The sequence below is a fragment of the Pseudophryne corroboree genome, chromosome 2, assembly GCF_028390025.1.
Source record: "Pseudophryne corroboree isolate aPseCor3 chromosome 2, aPseCor3.hap2, whole genome shotgun sequence".
Lineage (NCBI taxonomy): Eukaryota > Metazoa > Chordata > Amphibia > Anura > Myobatrachidae > Pseudophryne > Pseudophryne corroboree.
Window position 1 is genome coordinate 387,164,691 of NC_086445.1, and position 23,307 is coordinate 387,187,997.

General features: G+C 47.7%; 1 protein-coding gene across 9 annotated transcripts in view; it reads left to right on the forward strand.

Annotated features, from left to right (window-relative positions):
• The window catches only part of HERC2 (HECT and RLD domain containing E3 ubiquitin protein ligase 2), a 618,496-nt gene that overhangs the window by 76,790 nt on the left and 518,399 nt on the right, over positions 1 to 23,307 (forward strand). For all 9 annotated transcript variants that reach the window (XM_063953293.1, XM_063953292.1, XM_063953291.1 and 6 more), the window contains exons 8-13: positions 9,964 to 10,074; positions 13,061 to 13,232; positions 13,360 to 13,533; positions 13,910 to 14,098; positions 14,301 to 14,452; positions 20,631 to 20,788. In XM_063953293.1, coding sequence (XP_063809363.1) covers positions 9,964 to 10,074; positions 13,061 to 13,232; positions 13,360 to 13,533; positions 13,910 to 14,098; positions 14,301 to 14,452; positions 20,631 to 20,788 — 956 coding nt within the window. The remainder of the gene's footprint in view (positions 1 to 9,963; positions 10,075 to 13,060; positions 13,233 to 13,359; positions 13,534 to 13,909; positions 14,099 to 14,300; positions 14,453 to 20,630; positions 20,789 to 23,307) is intronic.

The window sequence follows — 23,307 nt, forward strand, 5'->3', positions numbered from 1 at the left end:
TATCCCCCTCATCAGGCGTACCTGAGATTCGCTGTACAGGATTGTCATGACCAGTTTCAGACGTTGCCGTTTGGGCTTTCCACAGCCCCGAGGATTTTCACCAAGGTAATGGCGGAAATGATGGTACTACTGCGCAAGCAAGGAGTCACAATTATCCCATACTTGGACAATCTTCTGATAAAGGCAAGATCAAGAGATCAGTTACTGAGAAGCGTGTCGCTCTCCCTGAGAGTACGACAACAACACGGCTGGATTCTAAATCTACCAAAGTCGCAGTTGGTTTCTGACAACTCTGCTGTCATTTTTGGGCATGGTTCTGGACACGGGAAAAAAAGAGGGTTTTTCTCCCAACGGAAAAAGCCCAGGAACTCCAGAACATGGTCAGGGGCCTGCTAAAGCCAAAAAGAGTGTCAGTTCATCACTGCACTCGAGTATTGGGAAAGATGGTGGCGGCCTACGGGGCCGTTCCGTTAGGCAGGTGCCACGTGAAAACTTTTCAATGGAACTTTCTGGACAAGTGGTCAGGGACCCATCTACAAATGCATCAGAGGTTAAGCCTGTCCCCCAGGGCCAGGGTATCTTTCCTGTGGTGGCTTCAGAGTGCTCACCTTCTAGAGGGTCGCAGGTTCGGCATTCAAGACTGGTTTCTTGTGACCACTTACGCGTGCCTCTGATGATGGGGAGCAGTCACACAAGGAAGAAATTTTCAGGGAATATGGTCAAGCCAGGAGGCTTGTCTACACATCAATGTGCTGGAATTAAGGGCCATATACAACGGCCTACATAGAGCGGAGAGTCTTCTTCGCAACCTACCTGTTCTGATTCAGTCAGACAACGTCACGGCCCTGGCGCATGTAACCCGCCAAGGCGGGACAAGGAGCAGAGCAGCAGTGGCAGAAGCCACCAGGATTCTGAGCTGGGCGGAAAGTCATGTAAGCGCTCTGTCAGCAGTGTTCATTCCGGGAGTAGACAACTGGGAAGCAGACTTCCTCAGCAGACACTATCTCCATCCAGGAGAGTGGGGACTTCATCAAGAAGTCTTTGCAGAGATAACAAGTCGTTGGGGACTTCCTCAAATAGACATGACGGCGTCACGCCTCAACAAAAAGCTTCGAACGTATTGTTCCAGGTCGAGGGACCCTCAGGCAGTGGCAGTGGACGCCCTGGTGACACCGTGGGTGTTTCAGTCGGTCTGTGTGTTCCCTCCACTTCCACTCATCTCAAAAATATTGAGAATCATAAGACGAACAAGAGTGCAGACAATACTCATTGTTCCAGATTGGCCCCGAAGGACCTGGTATTCAGATCTTCAGGAGATGCTCACAGAAGATCCGTGGCCTCTTCCTCCCAGGGAGGACCTGTTGCAACAGGGGCCCTGTGTGTTCCAAGACTTACCGCGGTTACGTTTGACGGCATGGCGGTTGAACACCAAATCCTAGCTAGGAAAGGTATTCCAGGGGAAGTTATCCCTACTCTGATCAAAGCTAGGAAGGAGGTAACAGCGAAGCACTATCACCGTATCTGGAGGAAATATGTTTCTTGGTGTGAAGCCAAGAATGCTCATATGGAAGATTTTCAGCTGGGTCGTTATCTCCTTTTTCTACAGACAGGAGTGGATATGGGCCTAAAATTAGGCTCCATTAAGGTGCAGATTTCGGCCTTATCTATTTTCTTTCAGAAGGAAATGGCTTCTTTCCCAGAAGTCCAGACTTTTGTAAAGGGAGTGCTGCACATCCAACCTCCTTTTGTGCCCCCAGTGGCACCGTGGGACCTTAACGTGGTGTTACAGTTCCTTAAGTCACACTGGTTTGAACCTCTTCAAACTGTTGAATTAAAAATTTCTCACTTGGAAAGTGGTCGTGTTGTCTCACAAGAGCCCCTATCTGACTTTCCATGTGGATCGAGCAGAATTGAGAACTCGTCCTCAATTTCTACCTAAGGTGGTTTAGTCGTTTCATATGAACCAACCTATTGTGGTGCCTGTGGCTACGGGGGACTTGGAGGATTCCAAGTCCCTTGATGTAGTCAGGGCCTTAAAAATTTATGTAGCCAGGACGGCTCGAGTTAGGAAAACAGAGGCACTGTTTGTCCTGTATGCGGCCAACAAGGTTGGCGCTCCTGCTTCTAAGCAGACTATTGCTCGCTGGATCTGTAACACGATTCAGCAGGCTCATTCTACGTCTGGATTGCCGTTACCTAATTCGGTAAAGGCCCATTCCACTAGGAAGGTGGGCTCTTCTCGGGCGGCTGCCCGAGGCGTCTCGGCATTACAGCTTTGCCGGGCAGCTACTTGGTCGGGTTCAAACACTTTTTTGCAAAATTCTACAAGTTTGATACCCTGGCTAATGAGGACCTCATGTTTGCTCAGTCGGTGCTGCAGAGTCATCCGCACTCTCCCGCCCGGTCTGGAGCTTTGGTATAATCCCCATGGTCCTTACGGAGTCCCCAGCATCCTCTAGGACGTAAGAGAAATTAAGATTTCTCTATCGTCCTAAGTGGATGCTGGGGTTCCTGAAAGGACCATGGGGAATAGCGGCTCCGCAGGAGACGGGGCACAAAAGTAAAGCTTTTACAGGTCAGGTGGTGTGTACTGGCTCCTCCCCCCATGACCCTCCTCCAGACTCCAGTTAGATTTTTGTGCCCGGCCGAGAAGGGTGCAATTCTAGGTGGCTCTCATAAAGAGCTGCTTAGAGAGTTTAGCTTAGGTTTTTTATTTTACAGTGATTCCTGCTGGCAACAGGATCACTGCAACGAGGGACAGAGGGGAGAAGAAGTGAACTCACCTGCGTGCAGGATGGATTGGCTTCTTGGCTACTGGACATGAAGCTCCAGAGGGACGATCACAGGTACAGCCTGGATGGTCACCGGAGCCACGCCGCCGGCCCCCTCACAGATGCTGAAGCAAGAAGAGGTCCAGAATCGGCGGCTGAAGACTCCTGCAGTCTTCTTAAGGTAGCGCACAGCACTGCAGCTGTGCGCCATTTTCCTCTCAGCACACTTCACACGGCAGTCACTGAGGGTGCAGGGCGCTGGGGGGGGGGCGCCCTGGGAGGCAAATGAAAACCTTTAAAAAGGCTAAAAATACCTCACATATAGCCCCAGAGGCTATATGGAGATATTTACCCCTGCCTAAATGTACTAAATAGCGGGAGACGAGCCCGCCGAAAAAGGGGCGGGGCCTATCTCCTCAGCACACGGCGCCATTTTCTGTCACAGCTCCGCTGGTCAGGAAGGCTCCCAGGTCTCTCCCCTGCACTGCACTACAGAAACAGGGTATAACAGAGAGGGGGGGCAAAATAAATGGCAATATATTAATATAAAAGCAGCTATAAGGGAGCACTTAATCATAAGGCTATCCCTGTCATATATAGCGCTTTTTGGTGTGTGCTGGCAGACTCTCCCTCTGTCTCCCCAAAGGGCTAGTGGGTCCTGTCTTCGTATAGAGCATTCCCTGTGTGTCTGCTGTGTGTCGGTACGTGTGTGTCGACATGTATGAGGACGTTATTGGTGTGGAGGCGGAGCAATTGCCAAATATGAGGATGTCACCTCCTAGGGGGTCGACACCAGAATGGATGCCTTTATTTGTGGAATTACGGGATAGCGTCAACTCGCTTAAGCAGTCGTTTGCCGACATGAGGCGGCCGGACACTCAATTAGTGCCTGTCCAGGCGCCTCAAACACCGTCAGGGGCTGTAAAACGCCCCTTGCCTCAGTCGGTCGACACAGACCCAGACACAGGCACTGATTCCGGTGGTGAAGGTGACGAATCAACCGTATTTTCCAGTAGGGCCACACGTTATATGATTTTGGCAATAAAGGAGATGTTACATTTAGCTGATACTACAGGTACCACTAAACAGGGTATTATGTGGGGTGTGAAAAAACTACCAGTAGTTTTTACCGAATCAGAAGAATTAAATGACGTGTGTGATGAAGCGTGGGGTGCCCCGATAAAAAACTGCTAATTTCAAAGAAGTTATTGGCTTTATACCCTTTCCCGCCAGAGGTTAGGGAGCGCTGGGAAACACCTCCTAGGGTGGACAAAGCGCTAACACGCTTATCAAAACAAGTGGCGTTACCCTCTCCTGAGACGGCCGCACTTAAAGATCCATCAGATAGGAGGATGGAAAATATCCAAAAAGGTATATACACACATGCAGGTGTTATACTACGACCAGCTATTGCGACTGCCTGGATGTGCAGTGCTGGGGTAGTTTGGTCAGAGTCCCTGATCGAAAATATTGATACCCTGGACAGGGACAATATTTTACTGTCGTTAGAACAAATAAAGGATGCATTTCTTTATATGCGTGATGCACAGAGAGATATCTGCACACTGGCATCACGGGTAAGTGCTATGTCCATTTCGGCCAGAAGAGCTTTATGGACACGACAGTGGACAGGCGATGCGTAGAGGAGTTATTTGGGGTCGGTCTATCGGATTTGGTGGCCACGGCTACGGCCGGGAAATCCACCTTTCTACCTCAAGTCACTCCCCAACAGAAAAAGGCACCGACCTTTCAACCGCAGCCCTTTCGTTCCTTTAAAAATAAGAGAGCAAAGGGCTATTCATATCTGCCACGAGGCAGAGGACGAGGGAAGAGACAGCAACAGGCAGCTCCTTCCCAGGAACAGAAGCCCTCCCCGGCTTCTACAAAAGCCTCAGCATGACGCTGGGGCTTCGCAAGCGGACTCGGGGGCGGTAGGCGGTCGTCTCAAGAATTACAGCGCGCAGTGGGCTCACTCGCAGGTAAATCCCTGGATCCTGCAGATAATATCTCAGGGGTACAGGTTGAAATTAGAGACAGAGCCACCTCGCCGTTTCCTGAAGTCTGCTTTACCAACGTCCCCCTCAGAAAGGGAGACGGTTTTGGAAGCCATTCACAAGCTGTATTCTCAGCAGGTGATAGTCAAGGTACCTCTTCTACAACAAGGGAAGGGGTATTATTCCACTCTTTTTGTGGTACCGAAGCCGGATGGCTCGGTAAGGCCTATTCTAAATCTGAAGTCCTTGAACCTGTACATAAAGAAGTTCAAGTTCAAGATGGAGTCACTCAGAGCAGTGATAGCGAACCTGGAAGAAGGGGACTTTATGGTATCCTTGGACATCAAGGATGCGTATCTCCACGTTCCAATTACCCCTCACACCAGGGGTACCTCAGGTTCGTTTTACAAAACTGTCACTATCAGTTTCAGACGCTGCCGTTTGGTTTGTCCACGGCACCTCGGGTCTTTACAAAGGTAATGGCCGAGATAATATTTCTTCTTCGAAGAAAAGGCGTATTAATTATCCCATACTTGGACGATCTCCTAATAAGGGCAAGGTCCAGAGAACAGCTAGAGATGGGTTTAGCACTATCTCAAGAGGTGCTAAAGCAGCACGGATGGATTCTGAATATTCCAAAATCCCAATTAATGCCGACAACTCGTCTGCTGTTCCTGGGGATGATTCTGGACACAGTTCAGAAAAAGGTTTTTCTTCCCGAAGAAAAAGCCAAGGAGTTATCTGACCTGGTCAGGAACCTCCTAAAACCAGGAAAGGTGTCTGTACATCAATGCACAAGAGTCCTGGGAAAAAATGGTAGCTTCTTACGAAGCAATCCCTTTCGGCAGATTCCATGCAAAGGGATCTGTTGGACAAATGGTCAGGGTCGCATCTTCAGATGCACCTGTGGATAACCCTGTCGCCGAGGACAAGGGTATCCCTTCTGTGGTGGTTGCAGGAGGCTCATCTATTGGAGGGCCGCAGATTCGGCATGCAGGATTGGATCCTGGTGACCACGGATGCCAGCCTGAGAGGCTGGGGAGCAGTCACACAGGGAAGAAATTTCCAGGGAGTGTGGTCGAGCCTGAAAAAGTCTCTTCACATAAGCATTCTGGAACTAAGAGCAATCTACAATGCTCTAAGCCAGGCGGAACCTCTGCTTCAAGGAAGACCGGTGTTGATCCAGTCGGACAACATCACGGCAGTCGCCCATGTAAACAGACAGGGCGGCACAAGAAGCAGGAGGGCAATGGCAGAAGCTGCCAGGATCCTTCGCAGGGCGGAGAATCACGTGATAGCACTGTCAGCAGTATTCATCCCGGGCGTGGACAACTGGGAAGCAGACTTCCTCAGCAGACACGACCTTCACCCGGGAGAGTGGGGACTTCATCCAGAAGTTTTCCACATGCTATTAAACCGTTGGGTAAAACCAATGGTGGACAGGATGGCGTCTCGCCTCAACAATACACTGGACAGGTATTGCGCCAGGTCAAGAGATCCGCAGGCAATAGCTGTGGACGCGCTGGTAACACCTTGGGTGTACCAGTCGGTATATGTGTTTCCTCCTCTGCCTCTCATACCAAAGGTATTGAGGATTATACGGCAAAGAGGAGTAAGACTAGTGGCTCCGGATTGGCCAAGAAGGACTTGGTACCCGGAACTTCAAGAGATGGTCACGGACGATCCGTGGCCTCTACTTCTGAGAAGGGACCTGCTTCAGCAGGGTCCTTGTCTTTTTCAAGACTTACCGCGGCTGCGTTTGACGGCATGGCGTTTGAATGCCAGATCCTAAAAGGAAAAGGCATTCCAGAAGAAGTCATTCCTACCTTGATAAAGGCAAGGAAGGAAGTCACCGCGAAGCATTATCGCCGTATTTGGCGAAAATATGTTGCGTGGTGCGAGCAGCGGAGTGCTCCGATGGAGGAATTTCAACTGGGTCATTTTCCTACATTTCCTGCAATCAGGATTGTCTAGGGGTCTCAAATTGGGATCTATTAAGGTTCAAATTTCGGCCCTATCAATATTCTTCCAAAAAGAATTGGCCTCAGTCCCTGAGGTCCAGATTTTTATCAAAGGAGTACTGCATATACAGCCTCCTGTGGTGCCTAAGGTGGCACCGTGGGATCTAAATGTAGTTTTAGATTTCCTCAAATCCAATTGGTTTGAACCACTAAAGAATGTGGATTTGAAATATCTCACATGGAAAGTGACTATGTTACTGGCCCTGGCTTCGGCCGGGAGAGTATCTGAACTGGCGGCTTTGTTTTATAAAAGCCCTTATTTAATTTTCCATTCGACATAGGGCAGAGCTGCGGACGCGTCCGCATTTTCTCCCTAAGGTGGTATCAGCGTTTCACCTGAACCAGCCTATTGTAGTGCCTGCGGCTACAGACGACTTGAAGGACTCCAAGTTGTTGGACGTTGTCAGAGCCTTAAAAATATACATTTAAAGGACGGCTGGAGTCAGAAAATCTGACTCGCTGTTTATACTGTATGCACCCAACAAGTTGGGTGCACCTGCTTCTAAGCAGTCGATTGCTCGTTGGATTTGTAACAAAATTCAACTTGTACATTCTGTGGCAGGCCTGCCACAGCCTAAATCTGTTAAGGCCCATTCCGCAAGGAAGGTGGGCTCATCTTGGGCGGCTGCCCGAGGGGTCTCGGCATTACAACTCTGCCGAGCAGCTACGTGGTCAGGGGAGAACACGTTTGTAAATTTTTACAAATTTGATACCCTGGCAAAGGAGGACCTGGAGTTCTCTCATTCGGTGCTGCAGAGTCATCCGCACTCTCCCGCCCGTTTGGGAGCTTTGGTATAATCCCCATGGTCCTTTCAGGAACCCCAGCATCCACTTAGGACGATAGAGAAAATAAGAATTTACTTACCGATAATTCTATTTCTCGGAGTCCGTAGTGGATGCTGGGCGCCCATCCCAAGTGCGGATTATCTGCAATACTTGTACATAGTTATTGTTAACTAATTCGGGTTATTGTTTAGGAAGCCATCTTTCAGAGGCTCCTCTGTTATCATACTGTTAACTGGGTTTAGATCACAAGTTGTACGGTGTGATTGGTGTGGCTGGTATGAGTCTTACCCGGGATTCAAAATCCTCCCTTATTGTGTACGCTCGTCCGGGCACGGTACCTAACTGGAGTCTGGAGGAGGGTCATGGGGGGAGGAGCCAGTACACACCACCTGACCTGTAAAAGCTTTACTTTTGTGCCCTGTCTCCTGCGGAGCCGCTATTCCCCATGGTCCTTTCAGGAACCCCAGCATCCACTACGGACTCCGAGAAATAGAATTATCGGTAAGTAAATTCTTATTTTTAAACCTAACTGTAAATCTTTTCTCCTAGTCCGTAGAGGATGCTGGGCGCCCGTCCCAGTGTGGACTATTTCTGCAAGGCTTGTATATAGTTGTTGCTTACATAAGGGTTATGTTACAGTTGAGATCAGTCTCGGGCTGATGCTGTTTGTTCATACTGTTGACTGGTTTCGTATATTCCATGATGTACGGTGCGGATGGTGTGGGCTGGTATGTATCTCGCCCTTCGATTAACAAAAATCCTTTCCTCGTACTGTCCGTCTCCTCTGGGCACAGTTCTTTAACTGAGGTCTGGAGGAGGGGCATAGAGGGAGGAGCCAGTTCACACCCATCTAAAGTCTTAGAGTGCCCATGTCTCCTGCGGAGCCCGTCTATACCCCATGGTCCTTACGGAGTCCCCAGCATCCTCTACAGACTAGGAGAAAAAGATTAACAGGTAGGTTTAAAATCTTATATATTTTTTTTTTTATGTCAAATCTTTGATTTCAGTCCAAATATTAAGCATTGTCCACAGTTCTGTGCTGGGCTTGTACGTCCAGAGTCAGGGGTAGATGTACAGTTAAGCACACTGTGTATTGAAAATATCCTGAAACTATGTTAGAGTGCTTTAAGTTACCTACTCTTAGTGATTTCTTTCTGATCGACTGGTGGGAATCCTGAGCTTGTGACCACCTCACGGGCTCCCTCCCTGTTCACTCTGGTCTATTCAAGCCTAGACCCAGGGACAGGATGCGCCTGTACCCTTGTAGAGGGTGCCAGGCGATGCTGCAGTTCCAGGGTGGCTGCGCCATCCTTCTTCCAGATCTCTGCAGCGGCAGCCTAAGTTACTCGTTAGTCCCTGGGTGTTCCCTGTCATAAGTGGATGTACCCAAGGCTGTGGTGAGAGGGCGGAACTTGTCAGGGCTGGTCTCCCTCCTGCTGTAGAAGAGTCTGGTGCTGCCTAGGAAGAAACTCTGCGGCAGCCATTGCTGTGGTCCGCTGTCCACACATTTGCTTGTTTTTTTGTTGTTTTAATCGGTTTCATGTTTTTGTCTCCGGTGATGCCCACTTTGTCCATACAGATCTGCAATCTGGCAACCTGAGCGTTCCCTCCCATGGGATGTCCCATAGTCCCGTGTCCCCCAGCCTGGATGAAAAAGGATTTTTTTTTTTTTTTACTTAATGTTGAATCCTTTTCGCTGAATCCGTCTGGGGGACATGGTTTCCTCCCTTATGCTCAGTCTTGAGGTGTTTCTCTTGACTGTCATTTCCCTACAGTACTGTTTTCATTGTTCCAACAGTTATTTTTTCTTGCCAGGCTCTTTTCAAGTTGTAGTGGCCTTCTGGGGGTTTCTGGGGGAGGAGCTAATGTTTAAAAGTTATACTGTACTTTCATTTTTAAGTGCAAGCTCATGCACACCCATTAGCAACCAATGGTCCAGTGTCCCCCAGCAGGATTCAGAGAGAAGGATTCAACAGTAAGTACCAAAAATCCCCCCACTTTTTTTTTTTTTTTTTTTTTTTTTTTTTTTGGTCCAGTGACAAGTTTTTAAAAATGGCCTCCAATTGGATACCACGATAATGACCATAGGTCATAAATCGTGACATCAGGCTGTTTTTATTGGTTGACAATGCATCGGGTCTGATTTTATTTCCCCTTTTCTGATCAATGTAGTACACTGCAGGAGAGGCATGTAGAAGGAATGGAGGGAGAATGTACCACTCATTTATATACTGTACATTAAATTTAAACTGTCTGTATACATTAAGCTTGCTATGTAATCTTTGTTAAATAACCTCATTGCTGTCGGCAGCTAACTACTAATGAAAAGAATATAAATGTAAGGATGATATTTTATTAGCAGGTATGTAATGTATAGTGTATGTATTTCAGTGATGTCCATGGTGCTCAGAGTCCTCGGGGTGCAGGAAACATTCCACTACAAGACCAGCACTTGGCACTTGCTATTTTACTAGAGCTTGCTGTGCAGAGAGGTACCTTAAGGTCAGTATATATACCATTCAAAACAAATTACTGGGTTGTTTTTTTGCTTTTTGCATTAATAATTGACTTTTTTATTATTTATTTATTTATTTATTACGTTTCTTATATAGGGGTATATGCAATAGCGGGCGAATTCGCGGCAATTATCGCCGTTTTTTCAATTCGACCAAATTCGCCAGGTGAATTCCGGAAGGTGGCTTCCGGAATTCACCATATGCAATGAAAAACGGATTCGCCAGAGTCGCGGGCGAAAATCGGCCGATTTGGCGGATTTTGCCGCAATTTTAAAAAACGGGAAAAAACGGGGAAAAACCCGAAAAAAAAATGGCGTGGGGTCCCCCCTCCAAAGCATAACCAGCCTCGGGCTCATCGAGCTGGTCCTGGTTCTAAAAATGCAGGGGAAAAATCGGCCAGGGATCCCCCGTATTTTTAAAACCAGCACCGGGCTCTGCGCCTGATGCTGGTGCCAAAAATACGGGGGACAAAGAGTAGGGGTCCCCCGTATTTTTAACACCAGCATCGGGCTCCACTAGCTGGACAGATAATGCCACAGCCGGGGGTCACTTTTATGCCGTGCCCTGCGGCCGTGGCATCAAATATCCAACTAGTCACCCGGTCCCCCCCCCCCCCAGCCACCCAAGGGCTAAGGTGAAGCCCGAGGCTGTCCCCCCCCCATCCAATGGGCTGCGGATGGGGGGGCTGATAGCCTTTGTGATAAAAAAAAGATATTGTTTTTTCCATTAGTACTACAAGTCCCAGCAAGCCTCCCCCGCAAGCTGGTACTTGGAGAACCACAAGTACCAGCATGCGGGAGAAAAACGGGCCCGCTGGTACCTGTAGTACTACTGGGAAAAAAATACCCAAATAAAAACCGGACACACACACCTTGATAGTAAAACTTTATTTCATACGCCGACACACACATACTTACCTGTGTTGACACGCCGACTGCAACGATCTCCGACGATCCGAGGGTACCTGTCAAAAAATTATACTCACCTTCCAGCGTCCAGAGGTCCAGGTCCAGAGGTAAATCCACGTACTTTGTAAAAAAACAAACCGAACACGATCCACCGGACTAATGAAAGGGGTCCAATGTTTTCACATTAGACTCCTTTCCCCGAATGCCGGGACATCACGTGACTCCTGTCACTGATGTCCCTTCAGCCAATCAGGAAGCGCTACTGCCGTGGCGCTCACCTGATTGGCTGGACGCCGTCTGTACTCTGACAGCGCCTCGCAAAGCCGCTCCATTACTTTCAATGGTGGGAACTTTGCGGCTAGCGGTGGGGTCACCCGCCGGTCAGCCGCTGACCGGCGGGTGACCTCACCGCTAGCCGCTAAGTTCCCACCATTGAATATAATGGAGGGAGCTGTGCGATGCGCTGTCACAGCGATCAGCCAATCAGGTGAGCGCAACGAAGTTGCGCTTCCTGATTGGCTTAGAGACCTGTCAGTGACAGCTGTCACTGACAGGTCTCAATCGTGGAAAGGTGTCCCATGTGTCAGCATGGGACCCCTTTCAGTCCGTTCTGGAGCGGGTATTTGCGTTTTCTTTTTTTGCCAAGTACGTGGATTTATCTCTGGACCCTGAGGTGAGTATATTGAACTTTGCTTTTCAGGTATCCGTGGATTCTACATGGAGAAGAGGACCGATGTCGGCGTGTGAACATAGGTAAGTATGTGTGTGTCGGTAGTGTGAAATAAAGTTTTACTGTCGACGGTGTGTGTGTCCTGTTTTTATTTGGGTATTTTTTTTCCAGTAGTACTACAGGTACCAGCGGGCCCGTTCTTCTCCCGCATGCTGGTACTTGTGGTTCTCCAAGTACCAGCTTGCGGGGGAGGCTTGCTGGGACTTGTAGTACTAATGGAAAAAACAATATCTTTTTTTTATCACAAAGGCTATCAGCCCCCCCATCCGCAGCCCATTGGATGGGGGGGGACAGCCTCGGGCTTCACCCCTGGCCCTTGGGTGGCTGGGGGGGGGGGGGACCCCTTGATTGAAGGGGTCCCCACTCCCCCAGGGTACCCCGGCCAGGGGTGACTAGTTGGATATTTAATGCCACGGCCGCAGGGCACGGCATAAAAGTGACCCCCGGCTGTGGCATTATCTGTCCAGCTAGTGGAGCCCGATGCTGGTGTTAAAAATACGGGGGACCCCTACTCGTTTTGTCCCCCGTATTTTTGGCACCAGCATCAGGCGCAGAGCCCGGTGCTGGTTTTAAAAATACGGGGGATCCCCTGTCAATTTTTCCCCCGCATTTTTAGAACCAGGACCAGCTCAATGAGCCCGAGGCTGGTTATGCTTTGGAGGGGGGACCCCACGCCATTTTTTTTCCTGATTTTACCGTTCCAGCAATAAAAAAAAAAAAAAAAAAAAATGATTTTAAAAAATATATAAATAATATTTGTGCCTCCCCCCCCCAAAAAAAAAGTACCTAATCCCTTCTAATATAAATAGATCTGCTATTCCAAAAAAAAAAAACACAAAAAAAAACATGTTTAAAATTTTTTTATTTGTTTTCACCCTCCAAAGTGTGGCGGATTGAAAATCGCGAATTTGCTGTCTAAAAGCACTGCAGGCGAATTTCCAAACTTGAATTGAATATGCTGGAGGCGAATTGCAGCATCTGTACCATTGCAGAAAAGGCGAATGCGGAAAAAGGCGAATTGAGAAAAGGCGAATTTTGACGGTCCGTTTTTTTGCGAAAAAGTACTGCACTGCATAGGCGAATTGATTTTTTGAGGCGAAAACGTTCCGGAATTCGCCTTTTTTTGAAATTCGCCCGCTATTGCATATACCCCATAGTGTTAAAACGTTTATATACTTTACATGCTGTTAATGTCGTTTTTTTCGTTTTTTTTCTTTCAGTGGTCACTGGTCCATCATTTTTATTAAACTAGTGTGTAATAATCTTACTCTGCAGACAAGTATTTCACTACCTATTGATTTTTTTAATTGTCTCTCTCTTTATTTATTTTCTAGCCAAATGTTATCTGCTGTTATGCTGCTACTGCAGCTTTGGGACAATGGAACAAGGGAAACTGATAATGAGAGGTCTGCCCAGGGAACCAGTGCACCTCTCCTCCCCTTATTACATAGGTTCCAGAACATTGTGTGCAATAAAGATGCTCTTAACCTGGAGAAAGAGATTCAGGTAAGCTTTTACTTAAGCCATTGTTCTTGTGTAAAGGAAACCATTCAGATTGCTCTGCTTCTGGTCAGGAGTTAGAATAAAACTGCTATTGTAATTAGTGCAGCTCAATTCAGTGTTTCTCTTCTAGATGCTCTCTTGTCTACTGAGCCCAAATGAAAACTTTTTGAGGTATCTGATCTTGCCCCAGGATAATGAGCTAGCTATTGACTTAAGGCAAACCGCTGTCGTTGTTATGGCTTATCTAGACCGACTGGCTGTGCCATGTATGCCTCCACAGTGCAGCTCACCAACCTCGCACAAGGTATGTTACCCTTAGGGCATGTTTAAGTTTCTTCTGGCAACTAAGTGTATTAATTTGGGTATGGAAATACCACATGATCTTCTAAAAGACTATTGTGTAGTTCACTATTTCATCATGACTGGAGGTTGAAGTAAAAAGATTTACTGCATGAGTCAGGCTAGCATGGCATTCCTACAATCAAATCTGACCCATGTATTTATAAAGAAATCTAGAATCCAATAGTAAAAGATTTCATCCACTTCATTGTTACATTATCCATTGAATGTAAATTATGAAACTGTAATTAAGTTAACGTATGGATGATAGAGTATGTTTGCTTCAGAATAATTTATGTAGTAAGCCTTTTTTATTATATAATCCATTGGTTCTTCCTTAGGGATCTTTACAGGAGGTGATCAGCTGGGGTTTGCTAGGTTGGAAATATTATGCTAATGTGAGTGGCCCGATGCAATGTGAAGCTCTTGCTGACCTTGGTGTTACACAGATAGCCTGTGCTGAGAAGTGCTTTTTGATACTCTCCAGAAATGGCAAAGTTTACACTCAAACCTACAACAATAATACACTGGTAAGTTGATTTTTAGGACTTGTGTATACTTGCGTACACAGTACAGTCACAGCTATCACCTCAGTTTGATCTGATCCTCTCCTTTTTTATATTCCTTTGGATTTGTAATGTAAGAACTTTCTCAGTATTTACAAAAATTCTTTTTTTTTTTTTTATATGAAAATTTATTTACTTAATGTAACAATGGTTTTGTTACTTCCAGGGACCACAGCTCGTACAGGGTCTTTCTTCTCGTAACATTGTGAAGATTGCTGCTCACTCCGATGGACAGCACTATCTGGCCTTATCTACCAATGGTGAACTCTTTTCATGGGGTTGTGGAGATGGCGGCAGACTAGGTCATGGAGACACAGTGTAAGATTTGTTTGAGTGAATGTGCTAGCAGAATATAGCATACTGGACAAATGTCATACTCGCCTTTTCACATAATTGCATTATGTCTAGTGATCTTTGCCAGGAATGTGGAGTGTTTTAGGCCATAAGAGTCCCAAAACTTAATCCACTATTCTGAATTTCACATGTTTGTAGCATTACTTCCAACAATACTCTGGTTTCATACCAACCCGTATGTGCCATAAACCATTTTTCTCTGACGTCCTAGTGGATGCTGGGACTCCGTAAGGACCATGGGAATAGCGGCTCCGCAGGAGACAGGGCACAAAATAAAAGCTTAAGGATCAGGTGGTGTGCACTGGCTCCTCCCCCTATGACCCTCCTCCAAGCCTCAGTTAGATTTTTGTGCCCGGCCGAGAAGGGTGCAATCTAGGTGGCTCTCCTGAGCTGCTTAGAATAAAAGTTTAGTTTAGGTTTTTTTATTTTCAGTGAGTCCTGCTGGCAACAGGCTCACTGCATCGTGGGACTAAGGGGAGAAGAAACGGACTCACCTGAGTGCAGAGTGGATCGGGTTTCTTAGGCTACTGGACATTAGCTCCAGAGGGACGATCACAGGTTCAGCCTGGATGGGTCACCGGAGCCGCGCCGCCGTCCCCCTTACAGAGCCAGAAGAGACGAAGAGGTCCGGTGAAATCGGCGGCAGAAGACATCCTGTCTTCAGACTAAGGTAGCGCACAGCACCGCAGCTGTGCGCCATTGCTCTCGGCACACTTCACACTCCGGTCACTGAGGGTGCAGGGCGCTGGGGGGGAGCGCCCTGAGACGCAATATAACAGTATATACCTTAGGTGGCAAAAAGAATACATCACATATAGCTCCTGGGCTATATGGATGTATTTTAACCCTTGACATTTTTACACAAAAAAGTGGGAGATAAGGACGTCGTGAAGGGGCGGAGCCTATCTCCTCAGCACACAAGCGCCATTTTCCCTCACAGCTCCGCTGGAAGGACTGCTCCCTGACTCTCCCCTGCAGTCCTGCTTCAGAATCAGGGTAAAAAAGAGAAGGGGGGGCATTTTTGGCAGCAAATAACGATAATAACAGCAGCTATAAGGGAATAACACTTATATAAGGTTATCCCTGTATATATATATATATAGCGCTGGGTGTGTGCTGGCAGACTCTCCCTCTGTCTCTCTAAAGGGCTAAGTGGGGTCCTGTCCTCTATCAGAGCATTCCCGGTGTGTGTGCTGTGTGTCGGTACGCGTGTGTCGACATGTATGAGGAGGAAAATGATGTGGAGGCGGAGCAGTTGCCTGTGTTGGTGATGTCACCCCCTAGGGAGTCGACACCTGACTGGATGATTGTATTTAAACAATTAAGTGATAATGTCAGCAATTTGCAAATAACTGACGACATGAGACAGCCGGCAAATCAATTAGTGCCTGTCCAGGCGTCTCAGACACCGTCAGGGGCGCTAAAACGCCCGTTACCTCAGTGGGTCGACACAGACCCTGACACAGATACTGAGTCTAGTGTCGACGGTGACGAGACAAACGTAATGTCCAGTAGGGCCACACGTTACATGATAACGGCAATGAAAGAGGCATTGAACCTTTCTGACACTACAAGTACCACAAAGAAGGGTATTATGTGGGGTGTGAAAACTACCAATAGTTTTTCCGGAGTCAGAGGAAATAAATGAGGTGTGTGATAAAGCGTGGGTTTCCCCCGATAAAAAACAGCTACTTTCTAAAAAATTATTAGCATTATATCCCTTCCCGCCAGAGGTTAGGGCGCGTTGGGAAACACCCCCTAGGGTAGATAAGGCGCTCACACGTTTATCTAAACAAGTAGCGTTACCGTCTCCTGATACGGCCACCCTCAAAGAACCAGCTGATAGAAGGCTGGAAAATATCCTAAAAAGTATATACACACATACTGGTGTTATACTGCGACCAGCAATCGCCTCAGCCTGGATGTGCAGTGCTGGAGTCGCATGGTCGGATTCCCTGACTGAGAATATTGATACCCTGGATAGGGACAATATTTTGTTAACTATAGAACATTTAAAGGATGCATTACTATATATGCGTGATGCACAGAGGGATATTTGCACCCTGGCATAAAGAGTAAGTGCTATGTCCATCTCTGCCAGAAGAGCGTTATGGACGCGACAGTGGTCAGGGGATGCGGATTCCAAACGGCACATGGAAGTATTGCCGTATAAAGGGGAGGAGTTATTTGGGGCTGGTCTATCGGACCTGGTGGCCACGGCAACGGCTGGAAAATCCACCTTTTTACCCCAGGTCACTTCACATCAGCAGAAAAAGACACCTTCTTTTCAAACTCAGTCCTTTCGTTCCCATAAGTACAAGCGAGCAAAAGGCCACTCCTTTCTGCCCCGGGGCAGAGGAAGAGGAAAAAGACTGCACCATGCAGCCGCTTCCCAGGAGCAGAAGCCCTCCCCTGCTTCTGCCAAGTCTTCAGCATGACGCTGGGGCTTTACAAGCAGACTCAGATATGGTGGGGGCCCGTCTCAAGAATTTCAACGCGCAGTGGGCTCACTCGCAAGTGGATCCCTGGATTCTACAGGTAGTATCGCAGGGGTACAAACTGGAATTCGAGGCGTTTCCCCCTCGTCGGTTCCTGAAGTCTGCTTTACCAAAGTCTCCCTCCGACAGGGAGGCAGTTTTGGAAGCCATTCACAAGCTGTATTCCCAGCAGGTGATAATCAAGGTACCCCTCCTGCAACAAGGAAAGGGGTATTATTCCATGCTGTTTGTGGTACCGAAGCCGGACGGCTCGGTGAGACCAATTTTAAATCTGAAATCCTTGAACACTTACATAAAAAGGTTCAAATTCAAGATGGAGTCACTCAGAGCAGTGATAGCGAACCTGGAAGAAGGGGACTATATGGTGTCTCTGGACATCAAAGATGCTTATCTCCACGTCCCAATATACCCTTCTCACCAAGGGTACCTCAGGTTTGTAGTACAAAACTGTCATTATCAGTTTCAGACGCTGCCGTTTGGATTGTCCACGGCACCTCGGGTCTTTACCAAGGTAATGGCCGAAATGGTGATTCTTCTACGAAGAAAAGGCATTTTAATTATCCCTTACTTGGACGATCTCCTGATAAGGGCAAGATCCAGGGAACAGTTAGAAGTCGGAGTAGCACTATCTCAGGTAGTGTTACGTCAGCACGGGTGGATTCTAAATATTCCAAAATCGCAGCTGATTCCAACGACACGTCTACTGTTCCTAGGAATGATTCTGGACACAGTCCAGAAGAAGGTGTTTCTCCCGGAGGAGAAGGCCAGGGAGTTATCCGAGCTAGTCAGGAATCTCCTAAAACCAGGCCAGGTCTCAGTGCATCAGTGCACGAGGGTCCTGGGAAAAATGGTGGCTTCTTACGAAGCGATTCCATTCGGAAGATTCCATGCAAGAACGTTTCAGTGGGATCTACTGGACAAATGGTCCGGATCGCATCTGCAGATGCATCAGCGGATAACCCTGTCGCCAAGGACAAGGGTGTCTCTCCTGTGGTGGCTACAGAGTGCTCATCTACTAGAGGGCCGCAGATTTGGCATTCAGGATTGGATCCTGGTAACCACGGATGCCAGCCTGAGAGGCTGGGGAGCAGTCACACAGGGAAGGAATTTCCAGGGCTTGTGGTCAAGCATGGAAACATCTCTTCATATAAACATTCTGGAACTAAGGGCCATTTACAATGCCCTAAGTCAAGCAAAACCTCTGCTTCAGGGTCAGGCGGTGTTGATCCAATCGGACAACATCACGTCAGTCGCCCACGTAAACAGACAGGGCGGCACGAGAAGCAGGAGGGCAATGGCAGAAGCGGCAAGGATTCTTCGCTGGGCGGAAAATCATGTGATAGCACTGTCAGCAGTGTTCATTCCGGGAGTGGACAACTGGGAAGCAGACTTCCTCAGCAGACACGACCTTCACCCGGGAGAGTGGGGACTTCACCCAGAAGTCTTCCACCTGATTGTAAACCGTTGGGAAAAACCAAAGGTGGACATGATGGCGTCACGTCTAAACAAAAAACTGGACAGATATTGCGCCAGGTCAAGGGACCCTCAGGCAATAGCAGTGGACGCTCTGGTAACGCCGTGGGTGTACCAGTCAGTGTATGTGTTCCCTCCTCTGCCTCTCATACCAAAAGTACTGAGAATCATAAGAAGGAGAGGAGTAAGAACTATACTCGTGGTTCCGGATTGGCCAAGAAGGACTTGGTACCCGGAACTTCAAGAGATGCTCACGGACGAACCGTGGCCTCTACCTCTAAGAAAGGACCTGCTACTGCAGGGGCCTTGTCTGTTCCAAGACTTACCGCGGCTGCGTTTGACGGCATGGCGGTTGAACGCCGGATCCTGAGGGAAAAAGGCATTCCAGAAGAAGTCATTCCTACTCTGGTCAAAGCCAGGAAGGACGTAACCGCAAAACATTATCACCGCATTTGGCGTAAATATGTTGCGTGGTGTGAGGCCAAGAAGGCCCCTACAGAGGAATTTCAACTGGGTCGTTTCCTTCATTTCCTGCAAACAGGACTGTCTATGGGCCTAAAATTAGGGTCCATTAAGGTTCAAATTTCGGCCCTGTCGATTTTCTTCCAGAAAGAACTGGCTTCAGTACCTGAAGTTCAGACATTTGTAAAAGGGGTGCTGCACATACAGCCTCCTTTTGTGCCTCCAGTGGCACCTTGGGATCTCAATGTGGTGTTGAGTTTTCTAAAGTCACATTGGTTTGAACCACTTTCCACTGTGGACTTAAAATATCTCACATGGAAGGTGTCGATGCTGTTAGCCTTGGCTTCAGCCAGGCGTGTGTCAGAATTGGCGGCTTTATCATATAAAAGCCCTTACTTAATTTTTCATTCTGACAGGGCGGAATTGAGGACTCGTCCTCAATTTCTACCTAAGGTGGTTTCTGCATTTCACATGAACCAACCTATTGTGGTACCTGCGGCTACCAGGGACTTAGAGGACTCTAAGTTGCTTGATGTTGTCAGGGCCTTGAAAATATATGTTTCCAGGACGGCTGGAGTCAGAAAATCTGACTCGCTGTTTATCCTGTATGCACCCAACAAGCTGGGTGCTCCTGCTTCTAAGCAGACGATTGCTCGTTGGATTTGTAGTACAATTCAGCTTGCACATTCTGTGGCAGGATTGCCACAGCCAAAATCAGTAAAAGCCCATTCCACAAGGAAAGTGGGCTCATCTTGGGCGGCTGCCCGAGGGGTCTCGGCTTTACAACTTTGCCGAGCAGCTACTTGGTCAGGGGCAAACACGTTTGCTAAATTCTACAAATTTGATACCCTGGCTGAGGAGGACCTGGAGTTCTCTCATTCGGTGCTGCAGAGTCATCCGCACTCTCCCGCCCGTTTGGGAGCTTTGGTATAATCCCCATGGTCCTTACGGAGTCCCAGCATCCACTAGGACGTCAGAGAAAATAAGATTTTACTTACCGATAAATCTATTTCTCGTAGTCCGTAGTGGATGCTGGGCGCCCATCCCTAGTGCGGATTGTCTGCAATACTTGTATATAGTTATTGTTACAAAAATTCGGGTTATTATTGTTGTGAGCCATCTTTTCAGAGGCTCCTTTGCGTTTATCATACTGTTAACTGGGTTCAGATCACAAGTTGTACGGTGTGATTGGTGTGGCTGGTATGAGTCTTACCCGGGATTCAATATCCTTCCTTATTATGTACGCTCGTCCGGGCACAGTATCCTAACTGAGGCTTGGAGGAGGGTCATAGGGGGAGGAGCCAGTGCACACCACCTGATCCTTAAGCTTTTATTTTGTGCCCTGTCTCCTGCGGAGCCGCTATTCCCATGGTCCTTACGGAGTCCCAGCATCCACTACGGACTACGAGAAATAGATTTATCGGTAAGTAAAATCTTATTTTAACTTGCAACCGTGTGGCAGTTGGCTCAGTATCCACATAGGTTTCCCATAATTAAAGAAAAAAAATGGAACCCTAGCCTCCTTATGTAGTGAGGCCTCCAGCCAATCCATTTGACAATACTTTTACTTCCTATGTACTGTATTTATAATGATTAAACTTGTTCAACTTCTGTATAATAGTAAATTTCAATTAAACTGAGGAAGAATTTATCTATGCATTCTCTTGTTTTTTTATGGCTGAAACAATTCTATTTTTTTTTTTTCTCAGCGCATTAGAGGAGCCTAAGATCATTTCTTCCCTGTGTGGAAAGCAGACTGGGAAACAGGTAGTCCATGTCGCCTGTGGCAGCACTTACAGTGCAGCGATCACTGCTGAAGGAGAGCTTTACACCTGGGGCCGTGGCAACTATGGAAGACTGGGTCATGGTACGTGTAGGAGTTACCATACTAAGCTAGTGACACCTGGATGTTTTGTGTATATGCATCTTTATCTGCACATAGCATGCAGTGTAAATGACACATTCCTGTCATATGAGCACAGTATTATCAAAGTTGTGGGCAGTGTTCATAGAGCTAACAAACTCTTGTGATGCTAGAAAGGAGTTTGCTTTACCTGCAGTGTGCAGGTAAATTGATCATGTTAATGCTGAAGGTAACACCTAGCTCGCGGCCTCATGCTACCCCTGGAGCCTATGATCCCTAAGGCCTAGTGCTGGTGCACTCTCTGTGGCAGCCTTGTCAGCTACTGTTTGGTAGTCTCCACCCAAACAGTGTGGCTATGTCCGTGTTTCCCCTCTAAGTGGAACCGATGCCTTACCTTCTCACGTGCTCCGGCTACAGCCTGGTAACGTCTGCTGGACTTACTAGTTTTATCCGACACAGCACTGTACTCGTGGGTAAGCGTTGTCGCGACCCGGCGGGGAGTTGTTGGAGCAAGTCAATCTAAGGTACATATAAGACGCTGTTTAGAAAGATCACTCAGAAAAAATAGTAAGACTATAAAAATAAAGTAAAAAAAGCTTATGGCTGCTTAAAACCAGCAGCCCTTAGACCATCGTCCGGCTCCTGCCGCACCAAATATAAAAACTGATTTGCCTGAGCCAGGAGGTGGGGATATATGGACAGGCCCACTGCATGCTGGGAGGCCAGAAAGCTTTGACCGATTGGTGCAAGATCCGCTGTCGCTCAACCATATCCCAATGTATCCTGTAGATACCCTGTGGACCCTGCAGGAGAAACACATAATAGCTTCATGTGATTAGTTGGAAATCTCTATCACACGCTTGATAAATGAAATCATCTGTAAGTTTAAATGCCGCTATGTTGTCCCTATGTTTTGAATTTATTTTAAAACCATATAAGCACAGATTTTAATCAAATGTACACATATTAACTGCAGTGCTGGTTCCTTGTTTCACAGCATGCTCCACTAGTTGTGCTATTCACCTTTCTATAATTAATTTTTATAAAAAAGAGGGATGAGCCGAAACACTATTGGACGTCTTACATATTGTGGCGGATTTGTTGCATGCAAGTAAGGATGCATTGCATGTGTGTAAATAAAATTATCTGCTTGTGAAAGTAGCTGTCACCCCTATCGGTGCACATTTACACCATCTCTATGGGTCGGTATCGCGTGACCAATCGCCGGTCACCATACCAACGCTGGGGGGGTCGGCGGGTGCAGTGAAGCCCCTTGCGGGCTCGGTGGCGAGCTGTGCTCCCCACAGGTTCTATTCCCACTCATGGGTGTTGTGGACACCCACAGGTGAGAATTGTTCCCGTTAGTTGGCATGTAGACATTATGAGGGGGTGGGTTGTAGGTGCTGATATTGTAATCGGCGGTCTACTGACCTCCGGTCACATAACTACATCCCAGCCCTATACCTGGTTTAACCAATCCTTCTTAAATCAAAGTGATCTCTGCGTATGCTCACCGGAATAGCCCGCAGTTCTGCAAACATGCCCACAGAAGACATTACTTACATGGGAACTCCCTGTTGCTGCCCAGATGAACCCACTCGGCAGCAAGTGGAGATGTGGCTGAAATGCATAGGACTCTTAATTGCTCATAGTCTGTTACATATGTTCAGCTATGTGCAGTAAGGAAGATGGCATTATCTGTCTGCAGAATGGACTGGCGCACAACTCCAAATCAGCCCTAGTATTTAATTTATTCAAACTGAGTGGGTACACCATTGTTTCACAAACTCAATTCTTATGTTTTTATGTTTCTCTTACGTACTAGAGGATGCTGGGGACTCCGTAAGGACCATGGGGTATAGGCGGGCTCCGCAGGAGATATGGGCACTACAAAAAACTTTACAATGGGTGTGCACTGGCTCCTCCCTCTATGCCCCTCCTCCAGACCTCAGTTAGATCCTGTGCCCAGAGGAGAGTGGGTGCATTACAGGGAAGCACTCCTGAGTTTCTCTGATAAAGAATTTTGTTAGGTTTTTTATTTTCAGGGAGCACTGCTGGCAACAGGCTCCCTGCATCGTGGGACTGAGGAGAGAGAAGCAGACCTACTTAAGTGATAGGCTCTGCTTCTTAGGCTACTGGACACCATTAGCTCCAGAGGGAGTCGGAACGCAGGTCTCCCCTCGCTGTTCGTCCCAGAGCCACGCCGCCGTCCTACTCGCAGAGCCGGAAGATAGAAGCCGGGTGAGTATAAGAAGAAAAGAAGACTTCAAGGCGGCAGAAGACTTCAGATCTTCACCGCTGCGCGCCATTGCTCCCACACACTACACACACTAGCGGGCACTGATGGGCGCAGGGGGGGCCCCCTGGGCAGCAATAAAAACCTCTAAATCTGGCATTATAAGGTTAGACACTGCGGAGGCAGTATTTCTATAAATCCCCCGCCAGTTTTGTGATACTTTGAGCGGGACCGAAGCCCGCCGCTGGAGGGGGCGGAGCTTGGTACCTCAGCACTAACCAGCGCC